Consider the following 27,494-nt stretch of genomic DNA (forward strand, 5'->3'; position numbering starts at 1 on the left):
TTCATGTGAGTTTCGATGCTGCCATTCGGACAGATTAGCTGCAATTAAGGAGACATGTCTGGCATTAAAATAGGGAAAACAGATATATCCCATCGGATTGTTTGAGGTTTGAATTATTAATCAAATCTTGAAATCATAATTAACCCACATGAATGCTGACATCAAATAGTTTAAATGAAAACAAAAGAGTGCCGTGCGTTATGATCAGAGTTGGCACCCAACCCCCATCCATCTGCACACATGCATTATATCGCACCCCATTTAAGTTTTCTAATCCATTCCCATTAAAATAATACATTAAATAACTAAAAAGGACACTTATTTTGTGCTTAATTCGTGTGAAAACACTACTCAAAACCCTAAAATACATGGATTTGATCGAGTATTAATCAAACTTGAGTAGTCATGTATACTCTATAATAACCAATTTGGTTTATCGGTGTGACACCGTAATAAATTTACTCAACGTACGTATGTGTCGATCGCTAGTATTTATAATGAGGGTTGAGAGTTTTTCAATCATTATAATGTAGTTTTAATAGTTAAATTTCAACTTCTTGAATCCAACATTTTTTTAATCTAGCTTTGTGGTGAGTGGTGAAATATTTAAAAATTCCCCGACTATTATATATTATGCTATCTCGAAGCCCAATTTGCTCCGATTACCAAGAAAAATCAGGGGGGAAGAAAGTGAAATTGCAATCCAATTCCAATGAGGGAGATTCCTAAGCTAGAAGATCACTAGGCCAAAAAAGAAAGGCATGGGTGGGATTCTCCATTAAGAATTCATACGCACCTTTCCCCATCTTTTTTCTAAACTTCATTATTGCTTCCATCAACCCAACCACGATTCCTACTTTAATATAACCTCCAAAAAGTAAGTTAATAAACTTAAATTATAATATATGGTAAAACGAATCCAAAATTTTAATTTTAGCATAAATTTTATCGGGAATACTGAGTTGATAGGTTATCGTATTGTTTAAAACCCAAAAAAAAAAAAAATCAACCCTTTAGCGTTGGATTAATATTCATATCATGTTGATAAAAATAACAAGAAAGAAAAAGATTCAAAGAATTGACATTAAAGAAAGCAAAGGATTATATAGATAAATAGATAGATATATAGATGATATTTTTGTTCCCCTCTTTTGAGGGCAAATGTCCCGAGGAGCTTGACTTGTTGGATTTTTCTTTTTCCATCTCTTTTCCCACTTTACATTTCATTCAACTTAAAGTCGTACCGGAAATGAGAGGAATTTGGTTAATTATTCCACATGTGAACTGCAAGCTTTTTCACCCCATTTTTTTTTTAGAGATTCCCTTCTCCCCAAAATAGGTTAAAAGTAAAGAGTGAGACTCTGACAGATTCAAAGCTTTCCTTCCTTTGTTTTGTTTTTTCTTTTTTTTTATTTTAATTATTCTAACCATTGAGTTTACTTTTTAATGAGACTTAAATTTAAAGTTTTTATGTTATCGAAATTAATAAAGATCAATGAAATTATAATGAGATAGATTGGGGCCAAAATTCAGCAAATAAAGGACCCCGACACTGTCACATTTATATTTACAGAAGATACCTTTTCCTTTTATACTTTTGCTAGAGCTTATAAAAAAGGCAAAAAAAAAAAAAATCAGTACTTAATTATCCTTTTCCTTTGAATAAAAATATATGAATAATTCTTGAAAGCTGTGATTTTCATTGGTGACTTTGTCATATTTATTTTAATAATATATATAATAATAGCAGTGTATTGGAAACATGCCATACTTGTGTTAAAACGACTTCGTACGTTAGGTTTCGTTCACTTTAGTTCCCCTGCCTAAAAGAATTGACCGTTGGTATTCACGGGGTTTGTGGGTCCCCACACGCTTATTTGTCCACTGGTCCGTGTCACTTTATTTACTCCTCCTTTTTAGACTCAAAACACACCAACATTCATGTGAAGCTGCTTGACCATTGACCCCAAAAAAAAAATTACGCATCTAAACTACCAAATATTTGAGATTTGGTTTCAATTTATTAAATTGGAAAAATAATTCTTATTAGAAATATTATACTAAGTTTTTTTTTACTATTAAAAAAGTATAACTAAAATATTATAAATGTTATTAACAAAAATATATTACAAATTTATAATGATATATCAATTGTTTAACTCATATGAGACTGTATCACGGTTTAATTTTATAAGATGGATACTCCAATCTGACTGGAATACTGAAAAAATATTATATTTTAGGCTAAAAATATCAATTTTTATTTTAAATATGAATCGAGTCAGTCCATCCAAGAAACCTACTAAAAAGAGACTTGGTCTATTAATATTTGTCATGTCTCCCGTCCTTTTTTATTAGTGTTATTACGATTGGGAAGTGACTTTTTTGTATATAATTTTGGACAATCCTACTATTATGGTGTCTATTTTCTGATAATGCCTCCTGCTTTTCAGTTGAAGGCTAATATAATGTCCTCATAAAAGATAAGAGTAGGTCTCATGTGAGACCGTCTCACGGATCTCAATCTGTGAGACGGGTCAACCCTACCCATATTCACCATAAAAAGTAATATCCTTAGCATAAAAAGTAATACTTTTTCATTGATTACCCAAATATAGATCCGTCTCACAAAATATGACCCGTGAGACCGTCTCACACAAGTTTTTGCCAAAAGATAATAACCGAGGTGTGTTGTTTGGGCCAGAAAAGAAGAGAGTGGGTAAAACGTTCGATGATATTTCAAACAAAAAAGTAGTCTAACTGATTGGACCGGGCCTTCATCCTTGGGCCTTGTGTAAAGCATCAAAGTGGGCCAGGCCAGTTAATTGCAAATGTATCTCCAGGTCAATTAGTGCTTATCGCTGGACCGGTGCAATTGCCAAAGGATTTTTTTTTTTTTTTTTTAACACTGGAATGTTATAATTTATAAAAATCGAACATGTGTTTTATGTTTCCAGGTTGCTTGCAAAATATTTTGTTTTCAGAGAATTATTTAAATTTATAGATTGTGAATAAGTGATAAAAATCAAAAGTGAGCATTGTTTTAAAATAAAAGCGAAAAACTGATCAAAAGTAAGTAGTGTTTTAAAATAAAAGTATATAGTTTTTTGCAGACAAAAACTTGTGTGAGACGGTCTCACGGGTCATATTTGTGAGACGGATATCTTATTTGGGTCATCCATGAAAAAATATTACTTTTTTATGCTAAGAGTATTACTTTTTATTGTGAATATCGATAGGGTTGACCCGTCTCACAGATAAAGATCCGTGAGACGGTCTCACATGAGACTCACTTTTTTTGTAAATAAATGGTTATAGTACTATCATTTTAATAAAATATGAAAAATACCTTAATCGTAAGACATATCTAGCACTCCCTTTCTCTTCCCATCGGGGTTAAGAGTGTAAAAAGAAATTCATTTATTTAATCAAATATTATAATCGCTTTTGAATAATAGAAATCACCGTGAGACAAGTTTTGAAATTTTATTTAAATTAAGTAGGGCTAATTAAAAAATCTGGAGTTACAAAGAACACAAAACTGATTTTTTCAATTTACGGAATAATTATTTTTTTAGAGTTCGCAAACAATCCATTCAAATGTCTCATGATTTTCAATTGATTCGTTGAAACTATTCACTTGAAAAAAAAAATTTCCAAATACATTGGCCTGAGATCTTACGTAATGCCAAAAAGTCCATCGCCTCAGGGCCGGCCTCGGAAAGACCCAAAATTATTCTTTTTTTTTTATTATTCTAATATTTTTATTTGATGACACACTAAAAAAATTCTTGCTTAATATTAAACAAAAAGAAATAATTGATTAAGTTCGATTTTCTGACACTTTGATTTGAACAAATTAAACAATATCAAAAAAGTTTTTGGTTTTGTTGAATTTCAAAAAATTAAAGAGTGAACATTTAAATAGTTCTATAGAGCTTCAATAATTTGAGTAATAATGAGCATTTATACATTAATTGTGGTTAGTTGTGTTCAAAGTTGATGGTTGTGAGATGATATTCCACAAATTAATAAAACTAATAGATATGCTACTGTGTTTGGCGAGACCGAATTATTTAATCTCAAATACTTATGTTGTTTGATGATATCGAATGATTTATTCTCAAATACGTAAGTTGCCCTCACTTGTCCATAAGATTTTGTTACTCATACCACTCACAACTCATCAACATAAAATGTCAAAAACTTGTGTGAGACGGTTTCACGGGTCGTATTTGTGATACAGATCTCTTATTTGGGTCATCCATGAAAAATATTACTTTTTATGTTAATAGTATTATTTTTATTGTGAATATGGATAGAGTTCACTCGTCTCACATATTAAGATCCGTGAGACGATCTCACATGAGACCCACTCTAAAAGAAACTTCTCAAAATTGAAGATAATAAAAAAAAATGTTTATTATTTCACAAAGAAATAATTCGTCAACTTAAGTATACAAATTTGATAGATATTTTGGAACGAATTGACGAGTATTATTTATGTAATTATTTCAAACATTTGTTGACTTATTATTAATGTAATATCTTGTTTATGGTCATATGATATATTTATGTATGGCTAATTATATTTGTTATTTGCGAACTTTTACAATTATTTTTCGCAATAAGAATATTTTTTTACTTTTCGCATCAGGTTCCATCGAACACAAGTACTGCTGTGATACTTGAGATTTATATTATTTTTCAAATTTTATTTATTTGGAAAAAATGAAATATAAATGATCTTATCTGAAAGCCATTGCTTTCGAAAACATAGTCAAAATGAATAAATAATTATTTTTAGTCATTTTTTGACTACTTGATATATTTTCATCCCACGCATGCTGCAAATTTCACATCTTATAAGTTATATTATCACTATGTGAATCTATGTTCCATGCTTTTCTAATTTTTTATAACTATGAATATCATACCTTTGCTTATTATTATTATTATAATTATCCACAGACCATATAAAAATACACGATTTTTAAATATTTATTGGCGAATAATTTTTATTTCTAATATAATTTATAAATCATTAATATATATATATATATATATATGTTTTGATAAAACTTGTAAATATCACTAATATTTTAATTATTAAATCATTAACCATAAAACTAAATGTTTTATAATAATTAACTAAAAGTCTAGGACACAAAACAAAAAAAGAAAAAAAAAACAATATTTATTGATTCTATTGTTGTCGTTTGAGAAAGCGTAGAATAGTTTTGAATTTTTTTCAGATCGACACTTTCTTTTTCATGTTAAAATAATTATAGCTTTCAAAAAATTTACCTGCTTTGGTGTCACGGACATCCGCAATGTTTATACAAGCAAATTTTCTACGCATTATTTCCACCTATGATCAGATTTTCAGAGTCAAGGATCTGCTTCGAATTTTAGAGCAGACTTGTTTGTTGCAAACTGTGCCGGGTCCTACTACAGAACAGGCCTAGAGCATCACGACCCAAAATTTTATTTGTTGCTCCTTACCGGGAGTGAAGTTCAAAAGTTGGACAAAATATAAATCAGAACAGCGTACCACCAAAATTTGACCACAAAATAAACACAACATTCATGTTTCAAACATAAAAGACTGACGACTCAACAAGACCTGGGTTTGAACGCGCACGGATGCTACACCGGTTCTTAGAAAGACACAATTATAATAAAATAAGTTGAAAAATGATATCCGGCCAGGAAAAGAAAATTAACAGGAAACACAAGTTTTACCTACCTCATGCTTTATAGCCTATCCTCAAATTCAGAGAGGGGAGTGATCTGTTCCTTCAATCCTTTCCTCTTTCGGATGTCGGCTACCAGAGTGGCTGCCTGAGATCCCGCCTCTAAAGGATCAGAGGCCATCATGTCCCAATGATCAAATACACACTGGGGGAATGCCTGACCAGAGGTCGCAGCTCTCAAGGTACTTGAGAAACCAAATGACTCCACAACAGGTAGGTATGCCTTGATGTTGTAAAGAGGAGTACCCTGTCTCTGCATTTCTTCAAAGACGTGCCCACGTTTCTGATTCAAGACACTGTAAATTCCACCTAGAGCTTGCTCCGGAGCTTGGATCTCCACCAGGTACACGGGCTCCAAAAGACGAGGCTTGGCAGTTAGTTGTGATGCATAAATAACCCTCCTTGCTGTTGGAATAACTTGACCACCACCTCTATGTATGGCATCGGTATGAAGAACAACATCGCAGACCTCAAAGCAAATGCCTCTCATGTTTTCATCAGCCAATGGCCCTTCCTTCGAAGCCCACTGGAACCCAGCAACAACCGAATCCTTAATTTCATTCAAGTACTGAACTCCTTTACACATATCAACCACCATATTTGGACCTGTGGTTTCAGGACCAAAGCACCAAATCTTCTTTGCCAGCTCCTTATCCCAACCATACTCTTCCGACAAGATTTTCGAACGAACCTTGGGATCATCCCTTGGACCGATACGGCCATCATCAATTGCCTCGGCGAGTCCTTCTTCCAATGGTCTAGCTTCCATGTACAAACGATTGTGTTTGTTTGGTGATTTGCTCATCACAGTACGGCAAGATCTCTCGAGAACAGTCTCACGGAAAGACACAACCGGATCTGATTTTATAATTTCAGCTCCACCCATGAAATCATCCTGCAAGTCTTTCAAGCATATCTCAAGATGAAGTTCTCCAGCACCAGCAACGATGTGCTCCCCAGATTCCTCCATAGTACAGACAACCATAGGATCGGACTTGGCCAAACGCTTCAAACCTTCAACAAGCTTAGGTAGGTCGGATGCAACCTTACACTGGACAGCAACACGCACAACAGGTGAGACAGAGAATTTCATGGCTTTAATAGGATGGGCATCAACTTCCTTCTCGTTTGTCAGAGTAGCATTTTTCGTAATGAATTGATCGAGACCGACCATGGCCACAGTGTTCCCACACGGTACATCTTCCACAGTCTCCTGCTTCTTTCCCATCCAAATAACAGTTCTCTGGACACTCTTCACGTACAAGTCCTTTTTCTCCCCAGGAACATAGTTTGGGCCCATGATTCTAACCTTCAAACCCGTAGACACCTTGCCAGAGAATACTCGACCAAAAGCAAAGAACCTACCCTTGTCAGAGGCTGGAATCATCTTGGACACATAGAGCATGAGAGGTCCCTCGGGATCACAGTTTCTGATAGCATTCGCATATGTATCATCCAGAGGCCCCTCGTATAAGTTCTCCACACGGTACTTTTGAGCCTTGGAGGGTGATGGCAGATGGAATATCATCATTTCCAAGAGGGCAGTACTAGCAGGGAGCCACGTTTGCATGACCCTCTTCATCAGTGCTTTCCCCATCAGTTCCTTCTCATCAGATTTCATTGTGACACCGAGTTTCTGCAACATCGGCCACAACTTGTCCTTCTGATCATTCATGCAAATGTTGATAATCTGCTTGATGGGCTCGTAACAAAACTGAACAAAACCACGTTTGCACGTGGGAGAGCCAGAATTTTTGGAAGTCCACTTCTTAGTAGCGGGATCGAAGAAGTTCTCTCCCCAGAGCCTTTCCATCATCTTGGACTCGTCGACACCAAATTTTGAGGCATACATCTTGGCAAAGTTCGTCAGAGTAAATGCCCAGCCATGCAACCCAGCGGAGAAAGCAACTGTACCTTTTTCTGGGTAAACCTGAACATCTCCAAGAAGGGGATCCTCGTAAGTGGCCATGATAACATTTGCATTTTCAATGACCCTCTGAAATGTTTGGTATGCCTCCTCCCCATCCACCTGGAGTTCCAAGAAACACCTGTCCATCTTGTTAACAGTCAAGACAGGCCGAATCCTTTCTCCCAGTGCTTGTCGTAGGACAGTTTCTGTTTGGACACACACACCTTCGACACAGTCCACCACAACAAGAGCACCATCAGTGATACGAAGAGCAGCCGTCACTTCAGAAGAGAAATCGACGTGTCCAGGGAGAATCAATAAGATTGATGAGATACTCATTGCCATGTCGCTCTCCCTTATAGTTCTTCAAAGACTCATCAGACATTTCATAGTACAGAGAAATGCCAGTGGACTTGATCGTTATACCACGTTCAGCTTCATCTGCACGGGTATCTGTCATCCTAACATCACCAGCTACTTCCTGAGCAATGATACCAGCAGCAGCAACAAGAGAATCCGTGAGAGTGGACTTCCCTGCAGATAAATAAATAATCAAAATTTGCTTCGAAGTAAAAATATTTGCCAAAATTCAAAGACTGCGGCTATAAATATAATTGTTGCCGCTACCATACCATGATCGACATGCGCAATAACAGACATGTTGCGGATATTATGCTTGTAGTCCATAATCCTACGGAGCTCTTCTGCTGTGAACTTCACCTGGAAAATACAGGTAAAATTTAACGTCAGATTTCCTAACTTAACAATAATTTCCCTCATCTAGAATTTGAAAATATCTTCTGCACCCCACTCACCATGTTTGCAGGTTTTAGAACTTCACCAACAATCAAAATTTATACGAGGCGTCCCCCAAAATATTCCTGCAATTCAACAACAGAACATGAGAATAAAAAAATAAGAAACAAAAACCTCAGAAAAGTACTAGCCTAGCACACCAAGATCTAACAAACATTTATAAGGCGGTAAACTGTTAAATCACTCTTCAAGAATCTCATACAAAACAACCACCACCAATTGTTATTCAAATTGAATCCGGCTATCGCGATTAGAACAGATTATGTTACACTGTTTGATGTACCAAAGTAAAATTTTCCAGATTTCAATCATCACAGATAAGGCTAACAGCTGATAATAATTTAACAAACTTGCAATCATACTTCACAGGGATTTCTAACATGTAACAAAAGAATATCTAAAAAATCTGCAATGAAATCTCGAACAACCAAGACACAATTTGTAACAAAAATTACATACAAGCTGTCAGATTTGTAAAGCATTCACCTTGGGAAGAAAAACTATATAAATTCAGATCAGGATATCATCTATGTATACTACTTACTAATCAATTGAAAAAACCTTTCAATCACCAAAGAAACATAGCCAAGTACAACATCAAACGCATCACAAAAGAGCCAAATTGAGATCGAATAAGTGAGTAATTCACTAATCGTCAAATAATCTAAACATATTTAAAACATATCAATCTCAGGCAAACGATTTTCTTACATAAAGCAATAAGAGATGGAATTACCAAAGAACGAACGAAAACGAAAGAGAGCAGACGAGCTAAGGGCGGCACGTAGAGGTTATAAGTGAAATGCAGAGATATATATATAAAGCGAGTGTCTGTTCCCAAACCCTAAAATAAATTCAGGGCCTTAATGTAATTACATACGTGCGACGGTGCGAGTCTCATCCACAATCGAATATTCCAATAAACTGTTCGGTCCACGATTTATATTTGGGTTTCCAAAGGGTTGAAGAAAATCTGGACATGGGCTTCAAGCCCCATAATCACTCAGAATTTAAATACCTTGATTTATATAAATTAAATTTAAACACTCTTTTTAATTTTTATAGGGTTTTATAATATAATTTTTTAAATGATTAATTTAATTATCTGATAAGCCTGAGTTCTATTTTCTTATACATTAAGATTTAAAGAAATAAAATTTTATTTAAACATGCAACAATCCAAAATCGAAAACAAAAACAATAAATTAAATAAATATATACGCATCTTCAAAATATCAATTATAATTATATATTTTTTAAAAAATAAAAAATCAAATAACTTCTAATATTACTAAAACAATATTTTTTACGAAACCCAAATTCTAAATAATCATGTATACATAACAAAATATTAAATTTAATATTTTTAAAAATAATAAAATATTTTTTACTTTATTGTCATGTATTTAGCGAAATCCTTGCAATAGTTTAATTTTGTTCTGTCATATCGATTTTTTATAGCACACTTTAAAAGATTGTTCTATTTATTTTGTATTTAGGTTGAACTATGGTATGCTTTGATAAAATGAATATTTTCTCATTACGCTTGACCAGATAAGGTTTAGTTTATGCATAAAATGCTTAAATATATCTACAACTTGAATTTTTTTTTTCAATTTATTAGGTGAATGTAGAAGACAAATTTTAGGTTTTTATATTCAATAAATTTTAGTTTGATGATATTTTCATATTTTTTAGATAATATTTTGACTATTTGTTTACTTCTTTTACATTGAAGTTTATCATTATTTTACATGAGATGATATTACTGCTTCAAAAGAATATTATTTTTTATGATCAACACTTATATCATGTGAGGTAACAATTTGAGTTTGTATATTTATTTAAGCTTTGGAATCCCTTGCTTTTCATGGACCAAGTACAAATTTTTTTACTGTCATGGTGTTGTAAACTATTGAAGGTTTGATATATTAGCCTCATATATTCATGACACACGCAACGCGTGTGCCTCAGTGGCTAGTATATATAAAGCGAGTGTCTGTTCCCAAACCCTAAAATAAATTCAGGGCCTTAATGTAATTACATACGTGCGACGGTGCGAGTCTCATCCACAATCGAATATTCCAATAAACTGTTCGGTCCACGATTTATATTTGGGTTTCCAAAGGGTTGAAGAAAATCTGGACATGGGCTTCAAGCCCCATAATCACTCAGAATTTAAATACCTTGATTTATATAAATTAAATTTAAACACTCTTTTTAATTTTTATAGGGTTTTATAATATAATTTTTTAAATGATTAATTTAATTATCTGATAAGCCTGAGTTCTATTTTCTTATACATTAAGATTTAAAGAAATAAAATTTTATTTAAACATGCAACAATCCAAAATCGAAAACAAAAACAATAAATTAAATAAATATATACGCATCTTCAAAATATCAATTATAATTATATATTTTTTAAAAAATAAAAAATCAAATAACTTCTAATATTACTAAAACAATATTTTTTACGAAACCCAAATTCTAAATAATCATGTATACATAACAAAATATTAAATTTAATATTTTAAAATAATAAAATATTTTTCAATAAAATAATTAAAAAATTCGAAAACCGTTTCATAGACGATATAATCGGCTCTTGACTAATTTTGACCTCTAAAATGATTTTTAAAAGGCAAAAACTTGTTTGAGACGGTGTCACGGATCGTATTTGTGAGACAGATCTCTTATTTGAATCACCTTTGCAAAAGTATTACTTTTTCTAGAGCAGAAACGTCATTTTAAAATGTCGATACATATTAGCTTTAAACCTAAACCCAATAAAATTCTCCCACAGGAAAATATCAATCAAACATGCGCAATAGTGTAGATGTCATTTTTGTTGTGAATGTATTGTGTTGTTAAATTATTAACTTAGTTTTGAGTCTTGATTATTGTTTAATCTGTTTTGAACTTTGTATGCTTTGAATTATATTTTATATTTGAAAAAAATATAATGCTGTTGTTTTCAATTAAATTAGAATATATGTTCTAATTTTTTTCATTAAAAAAATTGTAAAACCGACCGCAACCGCTTGAAACCGCTCAAAACCGCAAGGCTATTTTTTACGTAAAACCGCGATTAATTTTTCAAAATACTAATCAACCGCATATGGCAATTCAGTTTGAAATTTTTTAAAAAAACCGCAAAACCGCACCGTGATCACCCCTACATAAAATCAATGTCAAATAAATTATATTTGATTGATTTAGTGGATTCAAGCAAAAATAAAAATAAAACAAAAAAAATTAAATTATTGTATAAAATCTAATTTTGACAAATTAAATAACTAAAACCTAAAATAGGTCAATTTATAGGATTAATATTGTATTTTTTTCTTAATTAAATTAATTACAAACACATGAAAAAAAAACCACTTCACCAAAAGTTCGATTTTTATACTCCTATCCATTTCTTGATATCTGCAAGTGGCCATTCACACATACATATCTAGGGTTTTTGAGTGTGAGTGTGTGTGTGTGTGTGTGTATATATATATATATATATATATATATATATATATATATATATATATATATATATATATATTTATTTATTTATTTATGGGTTTCTCAGTAATATAACCTCTTTGACCATATCATGTTGTTAGATTGGTCTAAAAGGTTGAATTCCCAAACCCAAGATCTCCATTCCAGCATGCCCAAGCCAAAAAAGAGAAGGTAAATTCTCATTCCGATAAGGTGGCGGCTTGTAACTAAATCCCCATAGACTTCGTGACCACAAGATTCGAACTTTGGTGGGTCCAAATTGAACGCTAGGTACATATCATGTGGTTCAATAGGTTTTTGGGCATGTTAGTATAATAATGGAACTTATGTGAGATAATTAGACTGATTAAATAAAATGATTTAATATATATATATATATATTTTAAAATATTATTGATATATATTTTTAAAAAAATAGAAAAAGATTTCAAATTATCATTATTATATATACACAACTAATTCAAATTACTAAATTATACTATATAATAATACATAAAACGTTTAGCGTAATTACCTTGATCATTTTAATAAATGAACAAAAATGCTCCTACTTTTATATTTCAATAAATTTATTATTTGCCACTTATAATTATCACCTTCCATACTTATTTTTTCAATTTCAAAATAATTAAAATATTAATTTATCTTTGAATCTATCATAAATTATTCATGAACACAAATTTAGTTATTGTAGCTAACCTTAGACTAATTTACAGTCTCACACATTTTTGGTTTCATTAGTTCTAATTTCATACTTTTAGGAACCAAAATCAAAACATAAAAACTCAGACTTTGATTTGAGTCATTCGAAATCCATAAATTGGATTTGGTTCCAGTCAATTGGACACGAATCAATATAAAAATATATTTACATCGAGTCATTTAGAATCCACAATTATGAATTTATTTGCATTTTTATGTGAATTAAATAGAGACAACTAATATACATCTCCTACTTATTTACCCGATAATTATATTAATCACAATATACACTAATATTCTACAGATTAAAAATCGTTCGTAATTAATATAATTATAGTGTTAATAAGTAGGAGATTGATTTTAATTTATTTTTTTTGGTATAAGTTAAATAAACAATAAAAATATATTTAAATCCATCGATTTCAAATTCTTTGTCCAAACACGATAAGATTCCGGGCAAATACAATCTAACCAATCACCTTTCTACCATTCCAAACCCTAGCAAGCAAATGTGTGTGAAATTGATCCAAAGAAATATCAACACGAGCTCGAGATACTCTCTGACCTCAAGTTCCAAAAAACTCATTTGACTCAAATACTTGGTGTCAAACTATCTCACCTTCTTCAGGAGGATGGACGTTCTCAATTCAGCATCATCCTTGATAAAACTCCACCAGATATATGTGAGAGGGATAGTCGTGGCATGCCAAAGAGCATGGGCATCCATTAATCCTTGATAAGGTGGGAAATCATAGATCTCTAGAAGCATCGCCAAGCCACCTCCCACGACCACAACCCACAACTTCCAACGAGAAGGATGACGTGTAATGCCAGCCCAGATCGCCCAAGTGAGAAGCTGTGCAACAGCCAAGACGACACATACCTTCATATTCCATCCTGTGGAGATTTTAGAAAGTAAAAAGTATTGGAGGTGAATAATGGTTGTTTCCGTCAGAAACGATAGTAGCACGACAGTGTGAAAAGGTGATGTAACCAAATTACCATTTTTACCAACCAGTTCGATTGTTACAAAAAGGCAATATCTCTTTGTTTTTCCCGACTCTATTGAGATTTGAACCAAACATCCAAAGACAAATAATTAGGATAGTTTGAAAACAAAAGTATCGAGACACCAAGGTCATTTATAGCACAAAAGGGTTAAATCAAACTCAACATAGGTAATGAAGCACGTCAACATTTTTCCAAGTGTCCTTAAATATCTTTCATCACAACTTAATAACTTCGTTTGTCTATCTGCTCAATTACACGGATGTGAAAATTTTAAGATGACGGAGCAAGTAATAATACCATAGTCCATCTTATAGTTGTTGAGGTACAGAATGTGGGTAGTTGTAAATGCAATAAGTGGAGCGGCAACCATGACTCTTCCAGCCTCATCTCTTACGTCGAAACTTCTAATTAATGCTACGATAAGCGAGTACCCAAGTAAGGCCACTGCAGATGAATAATCTAACTTTTCTGTCAAGTTCACATCTCTGCATTCCAGGATTATGATAATCAATGACTGAATCAACAATGGGAAAAATGGAAACATATGCCTAGACTGACAAGCAGGTATGCTACTTTCGAAAACGGATGGAACAACGACAGGATTTATGAAATATGCCTAACAGGAACACATATTATCATATGTTGTCTCCCTCTGGCCAAAGTGGGGACTGAGGATATCAAGACCAATAGTCTATACAACAAGATAAAAGAAAACTTTACCGACTATGGAAGACTGCACTCCAGAACCATGAGTTCATGGACAAGATCCATAGATATTCCAGAGCCCCATATAATCATACAATGGCTTTTTATCTGGTTTCAAGGGCAACTTATAATAAAGAAGGATGAAGAAGGAAAGCCACCCATGGAAATGCATTGCAAGGTTGAGAGCTGAAAATGCTACAGAAACAGGCTCCTGTATAAAGTCCAGGAGTTACTTTAGATGCATCCGTAAAACCAACAAAGGAGTTATTTCCAGCCAAAGTATTCAAACAAGGAAAAGGTTGAACTCATCAAACCTGAAAGCCCAATAGACGCTGAAAAGGCCATTTCCCATGATATTTAACAGGCCCTTGGCCAAGTTCTGCTCTTTCTGTTTCTCTATCAATCATACAGTTGTAACGGCAATCACTCTGGCAATCCCATTGCTTCCATCTTATGTAGAGAGGCTCTTGCATGTACCAGGGGCCATCAAGGGAATGCCCATCTGAGGAGAACTTACAATGTGAGAAGCATCTTTCTCCAATACAACCAGTCTTTTCACATTGTCCTACACACGCCCTATAATCCACCAAAAAATACAAAGAAGAAAATATACACTATCAGAATGCATTTCAGTACTATTATATATTTTCTCAGATTATAATATCTATATTACTGGGTAAAATTCAGCATTAAAATTCTAAATATCCATTTTCACAACAGAAATGAAAAATGTTGATGAAAGCTTTCCAAAGCATACAGTATAGAAGAGAGTTGTCAAGAAAACCTTTACAAAATGATAAGCAGTTTACACCAAAGAAAGAATTTAATGAACTTGCTATTCAGGACAAAAGGTGGAAAAATGAGTAGAAAGGCAAAAATCAGACTGCTTCAAAAGTTTTACTAAAATGAATCTTTTTCGGATGAATTTTGATTGCAAAGAGGGAAGGAAAACTTTAAAATATAAAAATTCACCATAGCCAAGACCCAAGTAACGAAATTCAATTTGCAGGTTATTCACATAAATTACACCTCCCACATCTCTCCAAGACAATCAACAAAACAACCAAAACAACAAAATCAACTGCAACAATATAAATATATGAACTTAACAAAAAGGTTATACCGATAGAGTGGGTCAGAATCACCAGCGCTGGCTTCATATCTTCTAACAAGGAAGACTACCACCACAAGGCAAATGATCCAGTATTGATTTTTCATCTGATAAAAAAATAACAAGAATAAAACAAGCTAACCAATAAAATGAGAGCAAAAAATCAAAGATGTGGGATGACCTGTAGACGTGATAGCCATATTTTATCAAAAACCCTGATGCGTATACTTCAACAAGATATGAGCTCCATGGCATACAATACAAAAATTGAGAAAAGGGGAAGACATTATTTCTTAGAGACAAAAGCATCACAAACAATAATAAGACCCTTAGGTAAGTATATACGCCTAACATTTGATACAAAACTACAAAAAAATTATATTATGCACTACAAAATTGAAATGAAAAATGTAAAAGGTTTTCTAACCAAATATTCATTCCTTTTTCATCGTCGTTTGCGGGACAACACGGGTCCTCCCCGGGTTTAGAGGAGGGGCGGGGAGGGATTGAAAAAGAGGCAGATCGGGTCCAGGGTTTAGCCAAACCCATCCAGACCCGCCATGTTTCCATCCCTGATGAATTCACGCCACAATTGCTTTATTTCTGATTTTCTTCGATTTTCAACGCCAGATATGTGAATTTATCTTCCTCCCGCAATTTTAAGATCTGAATTCTCCAATATGTTTTGTTGTGAAATATCATAAGTGAATAAGGTAAGGACAAAGTTTGTTTCATGTTTTCGATCTAATACCATTTTATTACCTGAAATTTCAACAATTCACTCACTACAGTTGGTATGAACTTTGTTCTAATGGCGATCTTTTCGTGTTTCAAACTATTGTATGTGCAAGATGTGCAATCTAAATGTGTCAGAAGAGTGTCTGGGTGTGAAAAGATAAAAAATCAGTTAGAATAATTGAACAATCTACTTATACTGGATTAAAAATGAAATTAGACGCAATAGAGTTACATTTTTTATATCGTTCAGGCATTCAATGTATTTGTCATATGTTTAAGTACGAAACGTTACATGAACATTTATATATGTTGGCCTCTGAATCTTAGTACCAGTAATTGATTACTTGTTTATATGAGAATTTGAAGTAGATCATAATGGGTCGGTCATTCATATACTGTGACAAATTACAATGAGATAAAAAAAATAAGAAACAAAAATCTCATAAAAGCACTAGCCAAGCACAAGAAGAACTAACAAACATTTATAAGGCGGTAAACTGTTAAATCACTCTTCAAGAAACTCATACAGAACAACCACCACCAATTGTTACTCAAAGTTCATCGGGTTATCGCGATTGAACAGATTATGTTACACTCTTTGCTGGAGCAAAGTAAAATTTTCCAGATTTCACCATATTAGATAAAGTCTAACACCTGATAATCATTTAACAAATTTGCAATCATACTTCACAGGATTTCTAATAAGCAACGAAAGAAAATCTGAAAATTCTGCAACGAAAAAAATTACATACACGTTGTCAGATTTGTAAATCATTACCGTAGGAAGAAAAACTATACAAATTCAGATCAGAAACGAAACATTTATCACATATAAAAATTCAGATCAGAATATAATCTACGTATCCTTACAGCAACTAATCAATTGAAAAAAACCTTTCAACCTCCAACGAATCATAAGCAAGGACAACAACAAACGCATCACTAAAGAGTCAAATTGAGATCGAATCAGCAAGTAATTCTCAAATAATCTAAAAGAGATCGAATTACCAACGAAAGAGAGCAGCGAGCTAAAGGTTGCAAGCTGAGGTCAAAAAGAGAGAGAAAGATGTAAATCAAGAAGCACACAACCGCAAACCCTACAGTAAATTCAGGGCATAAATGTAGTCACACTTTCACGTGTCCGTTTATCCACAAACGAAATAGATATATTCGGCCCGCGATCTATATTCGGGTTTCTCAGAAAATCTGAATATGGGCATATAAAATAAATTTAAACACTCTTTTTAATTTTTATAGTGTTTTATAATATAATGTTTAAATGATTGATTTTAATAATCTAATGAGTCTGAGTTCTATTTTCTTAAAAATTAAGATTTAAAAAAACTAAATTTGTATTGGAACCTGCTCCAATCCAAAATCGAAATCATTATGAACTGACACGTACCAAAATAGCAACCACCAAGATGTTTCGTTTTTAGTTTAATATTTGTATGCATAATAATATTTATCTATTTATAATAGGTTGTTTACAAAATTTAAATTATGTTTAAAGATACTCAAAATAATTATCGGAACAAAAATTAGTCATTCAAGCCATCTCGAACCTAGGTCAGTTTGGTTGCAATTTTGCAAAACCAATAATTGGTCTAATTTAAGTTTTTATCATAAATCGAACTTCACCCCCTAAATTCGACGGATGAAAATTTTATTAATTTAATTTTAATAATAAATATATAGAAAATTATTTTTATAAATATTTAAATATCGCATACACAAGAAATAAATAAAATGATATTATTAATTCTACCATGGTCGTTGCAAAGATCATAATTCGTAAACAAAATATTTTTTGAAATCCACACTTTTTGCTTTTTTTAGCGATTTTTTTTTGCTTTCAAACTTACTAATCTGTTTAGTTTTCACTTTTCAATGAAAAAAAACCAAAAATACAAATCCTCTGATATCATAATTAATTTTCGGATGTAATTTGATACAAAATATTGAAAATCAGGAACATATATATGATATTGTAGAACATATAGTTTTAGGTCTGGTACAAAATATAAAATTTTGAGTATGAAATTAAAACAATTATATTAATATCAATATCAATGTCTACTATATTTATTTGTGTGCTCAAATATCATATAATAGTACTCGATTTGAAAGAGTTTATAATGAAATAGCATATATTATTACTATATATATAATGATTTGTACCAATTTTTTATCCGAAAAAATGTGTCTCTAATACGAATTTTTTTTATACATGTTTTGGTAATAAAAAATTCTATATTAATGTCAAATCTGAAATATTTAGTATTCAAATATCATATATTAATATTAAATATTTAAATTTTTTTACCAAATTCTCATCCTAAAAAGAATTGTGATTAATATTAAAAAATTATATAAATATTTGAATACTCAAAAATTATATATTATTGTCATATGTAACAAACATATAATTATTTCAGATTTTTAATGTTTTAAATTTAATTTCATCTGAAAAAAACACGTGGACCTCGAAAGTCAAAAATCGAGCTGTCAGAAGATTCATAGATCTTTTTTAGATCTACCCTGCGGGCACTAGGGTCTACTTTACCCTTTTCCTCTTGCACTATTGTTACTTCACTGTAATTGTATCGGGGAAACGACGTGGCAAAATATGGTTGGCGTGCGGCCATTTAATATGCTGACGTGGTGGATGTGAAGTGGAAGGTAAATCACTCTTTTCGTGAACGCTCCCTATCCTCTTCCATCTATCTGCTCCAATGGAGGCCGCAATAGCCACTGTAAATGAAGCTCATTTTTGTAAGAAATTAAGGAATCCCGTTACTTTTGCCTCGGTTTCAGTTCTTGGATCATCTTTGCCTCACTTTAAATCTCCAGCATTGACCCCACGATGCAGAATTTTTGTCACCAAAGCTTCGGTAGCAGTCGAAGAGAAGATTCGAACAAAGGCTGCTGTCATCAGAATTGGTACCAGGGGAAGGTAAAGTTCTTTTTTGCTTATTCGTCTTCACATTTCTTTCCACGATTTCAATAAATACACTTGAAGTTGAGGAACAATTAAAAACATTTACCTTGGATGCACGTGGTTTTCAGTCAATAATGCCGACTTGAAACTGAATTGTTATCGGTTCGTCATGTAACAAGACGCAGCCTCGAATCTCCAATGTGTTTTTTAGAGATCGGAATTAGAATCCTTGCCTCAATTTCTTGTCCCAGTTGAACATTCATGCATATAAACAGTTGGCGTTACAGAGGGTAATTGTCGAGTACCATCATTACACTTTTGGAGACTAATATTTGCGAGTGATTTAGCTTTGAGATATCCTCAGAAATCAGGTCGAAATAATATGCTCTGATCGTGCTTACGACGGCATCATAAATTGTGATTTGTTTCCCTTTTCCTTTAATAAAATTACTGGATATTGGATTGTATGTTCGATAATGTGCTACTACTGATCAGAGGAACGCCTTCTTTCCCATCATTCTAACACTCATTCTCAGACATTCGATCGTCGTTTTTTGATGTCATGCAACCAGAGATTTCTATGTTGTTCACTGAATGATTTCTTTCATGTTGCTCTTCTTCGACTAGAACAGCCCACTTGCCCTTGCTCAAGCTTATGAAACACGGGATAAACTGATAAAGTCACATCCCGAGTTAGCTGAGGACAGGGCGATTCAGATTGTGATTATTAAAACAACAGGTGACAAAATTTTAAGTCAGCCACTAGCAGATATAGGCGGAAAGGGCTTGTTCACTAAAGAGATAGACGAGGCACTTCTTAATAGTGAAATTGATATTGCGGTACACTCGATGAAAGATGTTCCGACTTATCTTCCGGAGAAAACAGTATTACCTTGCAATCTTCCCCGGGAGGATGTCCGTGATGCTTTTATTTGCTTGACTGCAGCTTCTCTGGCCGAGCTTCCCGTGAGTAGCATTGTGGGAACTGCTTCTTTGAGAAGGAAGTCACAACTTCTCAACAGATATCCATCGCTAAAGGTAAGAATCTTCAGATAAAATCAAAGTTTTCTTTTTTGACAAAAGGGTTAGTCTTAATTTTTTGTTGATTAATTATCTTTTACTTTCTTCTGATTATTTATGTATTTTCTCCATCATTTCAATCTCTACTGGTGATTTTTCGATTTAACATTCCCGCATAAGATGGCCACCTTGCTTCCTGAAGGCTGCAGTTTCCTTTTCGCATCTTTGTTTTAACGACACTGTCATGTTTCCGATGCGATCATTTCATTGTACAGGTACAGGAGAATTTCCGAGGCAATGTACAGACGAGGTTGAAGAAACTGAACGAGGGAGTAGTCCAAGCAACATTGCTGGCATTAGCAGGGCTGAAACGTCTAAACATGACTGAAAATGTTACTTGTGTGCTGTCTATTGAAGATATGCTTCCTGCTGTAGCTCAAGGAGCTATTGGAATTGCGTGCAGAAGTGATGATGAAAAAATGGTTTGTATTTTTGTACTCTGCCAAAGCTTGCAACCAATAGAAGCTTTTGCATCCCTGGTTATTTGTTTTGGTGCACATCTTATCTGACTGGATACTCAATACATGCCCCATGACTGGATAGCAGCAAATAGATTGACCATCAAGTATTGCTGTGTGTTTTAGGAGGGAGTGAGGGACTATAATTCATTTAGAACTGCATCGGGCTTTTTCAATGGGTCCGAAGTCATTGATTTCCGGAAGAATTTTTTGTGACATCTTTTGCTCGTTCATCTTTCACATGATTCACTCGTCTTCTCTCCAGGCTACATACTTGGCGTCCTTGAACCACGAGGATACAAGGTTAGCAATTTCCTGCGAGAGGGCTTTCCTAGAGAAATTAGAGGGATCTTGTCGAACTCCAATTGCTGGATATGCCAATAGAGATGAAGATGGAAACTGCATTTTTAAAGCATTGGTCGCATCTCCTGATGGAACAAGAGGTATTTATGCAAAAAAAAAAAAGTAACTGAAGTGTGGCTTAAAAGACAGAAAAGCGCATGATATCGACATTGTTTCTGTCGAATGATGTCTTAACGTTTGAGTTTGTGTTACCTCGCAGTTCTTGAAACGTCTCGAAAAGGCCCATATTCTTTTGGTGATATGATAAACATGGGTGTAGACGCCGGTGAGGAACTTCTCTCACGAGCTGGTCATGGTTTCTTTGACCATTAGTTTAACGACTAAGCTCTTCTGTTTACATCTGAGGTTAAAAGGCAGGCCAGGCCATTTATTCTTCTTCCTCATTTGGATGGTAGATGTTTTGGTTGTTCATTAGTTTAACTACTAATTATTCTATGTTTGTGATAAGTCATGTGAGTTTGGGTTTTATTTACTGCTGAACATCGGCTATTGTTTTGGAGGCTTAGAAACATCTTATTACCTTAGAAATAAAGAAGTGATGGAGGATCTTGTACACGAGAACATGTCTCCTAAAAACAAAAAACAGATGGAATCGTCCCTTTTTTCCCCTTAAATTTCGATATTTCTAAAAATTAGAATATCTTTTTTCTTTCACTTTTTAGTAAAATTTTACCTATTTCTTATTTTAGTTTAATATCATACTATAATATATACGGATTATTTAATTGCTTTGTCACTGACATAGACATGGCTTAGCTATCCTACTCACGTATTATTATAAACAATGTTTATTACCACATCACCTCTTTTAAGTATTGATGAATGCTGTAACATTCATTCTCTTCATTTAAATAAAAAATTTGAATAAAAAGCGTGAGTTTTCTTTACTGACATTTTCAGTCATTCAACAATCAAATAATTGTTAAAAATTTACGGTAAAAAATAAAAATCTCACTCATAAAATATATTAAACTACACACTATATAAAATTTTGTTACTCAATTGTATTTTTTTCCACAAATTGAGAGACTTATTTATAGAATTTCTTTTGAAATAATCCAAAAATAAATTCATCATTACATAAATTACCCCACACTAATTTTCTACGACTCTTATTTTCAAGACTCAATCTCCTATTTTTAACAATAATTTCAATTATTCTGGCAAGCGTTTTTTTCCCTCACTAAAAGTATATTTGAATTTCAAACAGAGCACTTTCAAGATGTATCAAGAGATTGATAAAAATAAAAATGACAAATAGATGATATCTTCAAAAATAAAAATAAATGATGACCAATAGATGATATATTCGCATCTATATAAATCAGAGTCAAGGATCTGCTTCGAAGATTAATGCAGAATCATTCGTTGCCAATTCTGACAGGTCGTCCTACAGAACATGACTAAAGCATAACGACCCAAAAATTTATTTGTTTTATACCTGTTCTTACCAGGAGCGAAGCTAAGAAGCCAGATAAAACATAAATGTGCCACCAAAATTTGTCCAAATAAACACACAACATAAATCTTGGAACTTAAAAGACGAAGACTCAACATGACCAGGGTTTTAACTCACAGACGTTGCATTAGTTCTCAGAAAACATTAAATTATAATGAAACAAGTTGAAAAATAATTCTACCCAGGGGCCAAGTACAGAAATTAACAGGAAGCAGAACGTTTACCCGCCTCGTGCTTTATAGCCTATCCTCAAATTCAGAGAGGGGCGTGATCTGCTCCTTCAAACCTTTCCTCTTTCGGATGTCTGCTACCAGAGTGGCTGCCTGAGATCCCGCCTCTAAAGGATCAGAGGCCATCATGTCCCAGTGATCAAACACACACTGGGGGAATGCCTGACCAGAGGTCGCAGCCCTCAAGGTACTTGAGAAACCAAATGACTCGACAACAGGTAGGTATGCCTTGATGTTGTAAAGAGGAGTACCCTGTCTCTGCATTTCTTCAAAGACGTGCCCACGTTTCTGATTCAAGACACTGTAAATTCCACCTAGAGCTTGCTCCGGAGCTTGGATCTCCACCAGGTACACGGGTTCCAAAAGACGAGGCTTGGCAGTTAGTTGTGATGCATAAATAACCCTCCTTGCTGTTGGAATGACTTGACCACCACCTCTATGTATGGCATCGGTATGAAGAACAACATCGCAGACCTCAAAGCAAATGCCTCTCATGTTTTCATCAGCCAGTGGCCCTTCCTTCGAAGCCCACTGGAACCCAGCAACAACCGAATCCTTTATTTCATTCAAGTACTGAACTCCTTTACACATATCAACCACCATATTTGGACCCGTGGTTTCAGGACCAAAGCACCAAATCTTCTTTGCCAGCTCCTTATCCCAACCATACTCTTCCGACAAGATTTTCGAACGAACCTTGGGATCATCCCTTGGACCGATACGGCCATCATCAATTGCCTCGGCGAGTCCTTCTTCCAATGGTCTAGCTTCCATGTACAAACGATTGTGTTTGTTAGGTGATTTGCTCATCACAGTACGGCAAGATCTCTCGAGAACAGTCTCACGGAAAGACACAACCGGATCTGATTTTATAATTTCAGCTCCACCCATGAAATCATCCTGCAAGTCTTTCAAGCATATCTCAAGATGAAGTTCTCCAGCACCAGCAACGATGTGCTCCCCAGATTCCTCCATAGTACAGACAACCATAGGATCGGACTTGGCCAAACGCTTCAAACCTTCAACAAGCTTAGGTAGGTCGGATGCAACCTTACACTGGACAGCAACACGCACAACAGGTGAGACAGAGAATTTCATGGCTTTAATAGGATGGGCATCAACTTCCTTCTCGTTTGTCAGAGTAGCATTTTTCGTAATGAATTGATCGAGACCGACCATGGCCACAGTGTTCCCACACGGTACATCTTCCACAGTCTCCTGCTTCTTTCCCATCCAAATAACAGTTCTCTGGACACTCTTCACATACAAGTCCTTTTTCTCCCCAGGAACATAGTTTGGGCCCATGATTCTAACCTTCAAACCTGTAGACACCTTGCCAGAGAATACTCGACCAAAAGCAAAGAACCTACCCTTGTCAGAGGCTGGAATCATCTTGGACACATAGAGCATGAGAGGTCCCTCGGGATCACAGTTTCTGATAGCATTCGCATATGTATCATCCAGAGGCCCCTCGTACAAGTTCTCCACACGGTACCTTTGAGCCTTGGAGGGTGATGGCAGATGGAATATCATCATTTCCAAGAGGGCGGTACTAGCAGGGAGCCAGGTTTGCATGACACGCTTCATCAGTGCTTTCCCCATCAATTCCTTCTCATCAGATTTCATTGTGACACCGAGTTTCTGCAACATCGGCCACAACTTGTCCTTCTGATCATTCATGCAAATGTTGATAATCTGCTTGATGGGCTCATAACAAAACTGAACAAAACCACGTTTGCACGTGGGAGAGCCAGAATTTTTGGAAGTCCACTTCTTAGTAGCGGGATCGAAGAAGTTCTCTCCCCAGAGCCTTTCCATCATCTTGGACTCGTCGACACCAAATTTTGAGGCATACATCTTGGCAAAGTTCGTCAGAGTAAATGCCCAGCCATGCAACCCAGCGGAGAAAGCAACTGTACCTTTTTCTGGGTAAACCTGAACATCTCCAAGAAGGGGATCCTCGTAAGTGGCCATGATAACATTTGCATTTTCAATGACCCTCTGAAATGTTTGGTATGCCTCCTCCCCATCCACCTGGAGTTCCAAGAAACACCTGTCCATCTTGTTAACAGTCAAGACAGGCCGAATCCTTTCTCCCAGTGCTTGTCGTAGGACAGTTTCTGTTTGGACACACACACCTTCGACACAGTCCACCACAACAAGAGCACCATCAGTGATACGAAGAGCAGCCGTCACTTCAGAAGAGAAATCGACGTGTCCGGGAGAATCAATAAGATTGATGAGATACTCATTGCCATGTCGCTCTCCCTTATAGTTCTTCAAAGACTCATCAGACATTTCATAGTACAGAGAAATGCCAGTGGACTTGATCGTTATACCACGTTCAGCTTCATCTGCACGGGTATCTGTCATCCTAACATCACCAGCTACTTCCTGAGCAATGATACCAGCAGCAGCAACAAGAGAATCCTGTGAGAGTGGACTTCCCTGCAGATAAATAAATAATCAAAAGTTGCTTCGAAGTAAAAATATTTGCCAAAATTCAAAGACCTGCGGCTATAAATATAATTGTTGCCGCTACCATACCATGATCGACATGCGCAATAACAGACATGTTGCGGATATTATGCTTGTAGTCCATAATCCTACGGAGCTCTTCCGCTGTGAACTTCACCTGGAAAATACAGGTAAAATTTAACGTCAGATTTTCTAACTTAACAATAATTGCCCTCATCTATTATTTGAAAATATCTTCTGCACCCACTCACCATGTTTGCAGGTTTTAGAACTTCACCAACAATCAAAATTTATACGAGGCCTCCCCCAAAATATTCCTGCAATTCAACAACAGAACATGAGAATAAAAAATAAGAAACAAAAACCTCGGAAAAGTACTAGCCAAGCACACCAAGATCTAACAAACATTTATAAGGCGGTAAACTGTTAAATCACTCTTCAAGAATCTCACACAGAACCACCACCACCAATTGTTATTCAAAGTGAATCTGGCTATCGCGATTGAATAGATTATGTTACACTGTTTGCTGTAAAAGTAAAATTTTCCAGATTTCAATCATCACAGATAAGGCTAACACCTGATAATAAATTAACAAACTTGCAATCATACTTCACAAGGATTTCTAACAAGTAACAAAAGAATATCTAAAAATTCTGCAATGAAATCTCGAACAACCAAGACACAATTTGTAACAAAAATTACATACAAGCTGTCAGATTTGCAAAGCATTCACCACGGGAAGAAAAACTATATAAATTCAGATCAGGATATCATCTATGTATCCTTACAACAACTAATCAATTGAAAAAACCTTTCAATCACCAAAGAAACATAGCCAAGTACAACATCAAACGCATCACAAAAGAGTCAAATTGAGATCGAATAGTGAGTAATTCTCAAATAATCTAAACAGATTTAAAACATATCAATCTCAGGCAAACGATTTTCTCAGATAAAGCAATAAGAGATGGAATTACCAACGAACGAACGAAAACGAAAGAGAGCAGACGAGCTAAGGGCGGCACGTAGAGGTTACGAGTGAAATGCAGAGATATATAAAGCGAGTGTCTGTTCCCAAACCCTAAAATAAATTCAGGGTATTAATGTAATTACACACGTGCGAGTCTCATCCATCCACAAACGAATATTCCAATAAACGGTTCGGTCCACGATTTATATTTGGGTTTCCAAAGGGTGAAGAAAATCTGGATATGGGCTTCAAGCCCGATAATCACACAGAATTTAAATACCTTGTTTATATAAATTAAATTTAAACACTCTTCTCTTTATTCACCACAGGAAGAAAAAATCTGGATATGGGCTCCAAGCCCGGTAATCGCCAGATTTGTAAATAATTCACCACAGGAAGAAAAAACTATATAAAATTCAGATCAGAAACGAAATATTGATCACATGCCATCCATGTATCCCAACAACAACTATCAATCAAACAGACCTTCCAATCTCCAATGAATCCTGCCGAAAGGCAATAAAAAACACATCACAAAAAAGTCAAGTTTAGATCGATTAAGTGAGTAAATTATCAATTCCAGGTTAATTAATCCAAACAGATAAAAACATATCAATAGCAGATAAACGATTTTCATAGATAAAACATATTTAACGAAAGCAAGAGAGATCGAATTACCAACGAACGAGAGCGAATAGAGTCGACGAGCTAGAGCGGCAGGCAGAGGCTATAAGAGAAGCGCAAAGATATAAAGAAGAGGCATATAAACCAGTGTACCCAAACCCTAAAATGAATTCAGGGCATAAATGTAATTACAATTGACTTGCCCGTCAAGTCTGTAACTGCCACATACGGAAGTCTCATCCGCAAACGGATATTCCTAGGGATATATTCGACCCACGGTTTATATTTGGGCTTCTAAAGCGGGAGAACTCTTGAATGTGGGCCTGATCTCGATAATGAGTGTTACATATAGCCCATTCCTTTCAAGCATAAGTAATAATCAAAACTATTTCTAAAAAAGTAGATTAGAAGTTGTAAATTGATTTAAAATTTAAGCTCTCTGAGTATCTACAGACGACTTATTATATTTTGAATAGCTCTCTTGTAAGATGGTTTTACGAGTTTTTATCTGTGAGACGGTCAACTCTACTGATATTCACAATAAAAAGTAATATTCTTATCATAAAAAAATACTTTTTCATGGATGACTCAAATAAGATATATGTATCACAAAATACGAGCCG

At 34.5% G+C, this 27,494-nt stretch overlaps 3 protein-coding genes and 1 pseudogene across 3 annotated transcripts; 1 reads left to right on the plus strand and 3 right to left on the minus strand.

The window, feature by feature from the left end:
• Positions 1-5,536: 5,536 nt before the first annotated feature.
• Positions 5,537-26,994, minus strand: LOC140811623 (elongation factor 2-like). Its single transcript, XM_073169628.1, is given in 5 exon segments — positions 5,537-7,974; positions 7,976-8,199; positions 8,298-8,385; positions 25,528-25,593; positions 26,926-26,994. Coding segments are annotated over 4 exon segments (2,532 nt in total). The 5' UTR covers positions 25,531-25,593; positions 26,926-26,994; the 3' UTR covers positions 5,537-5,757.
• On the minus strand, positions 13,092-26,312 carry LOC140811625 (uncharacterized; annotated as a pseudogene).
• Positions 18,939-21,664, plus strand: LOC140812956 (porphobilinogen deaminase, chloroplastic-like). The gene is made up of 5 exons (XM_073171338.1): positions 18,939-19,223; positions 19,841-20,246; positions 20,504-20,710; positions 21,012-21,189; positions 21,309-21,664. The coding sequence occupies exons 1-5, from the start codon at positions 19,003-19,005 to the stop codon at positions 21,419-21,421; spliced, it is 1,125 nt and encodes a 374-aa protein (XP_073027439.1). The 5' UTR covers positions 18,939-19,002; the 3' UTR covers positions 21,422-21,664.
• LOC140811624 (elongation factor 2-like) lies at positions 22,619-26,996 on the minus strand. Its single transcript, XM_073169629.1, is given in 5 exon segments — positions 22,619-25,228; positions 25,230-25,246; positions 25,346-25,433; positions 25,528-25,593; positions 26,926-26,996. Coding segments are annotated over 4 exon segments (2,532 nt in total). The 5' UTR covers positions 25,531-25,593; positions 26,926-26,996; the 3' UTR covers positions 22,619-22,804.
• Between the last annotated feature and the right edge of the window lie 498 nt (positions 26,997-27,494).

This window comes from Primulina eburnea, chromosome 14 (genome assembly GCF_022965805.1).
Source record: "Primulina eburnea isolate SZY01 chromosome 14, ASM2296580v1, whole genome shotgun sequence".
In the NCBI taxonomy this organism is placed as follows: Eukaryota; Viridiplantae; Streptophyta; class Magnoliopsida; order Lamiales; family Gesneriaceae; genus Primulina; species Primulina eburnea.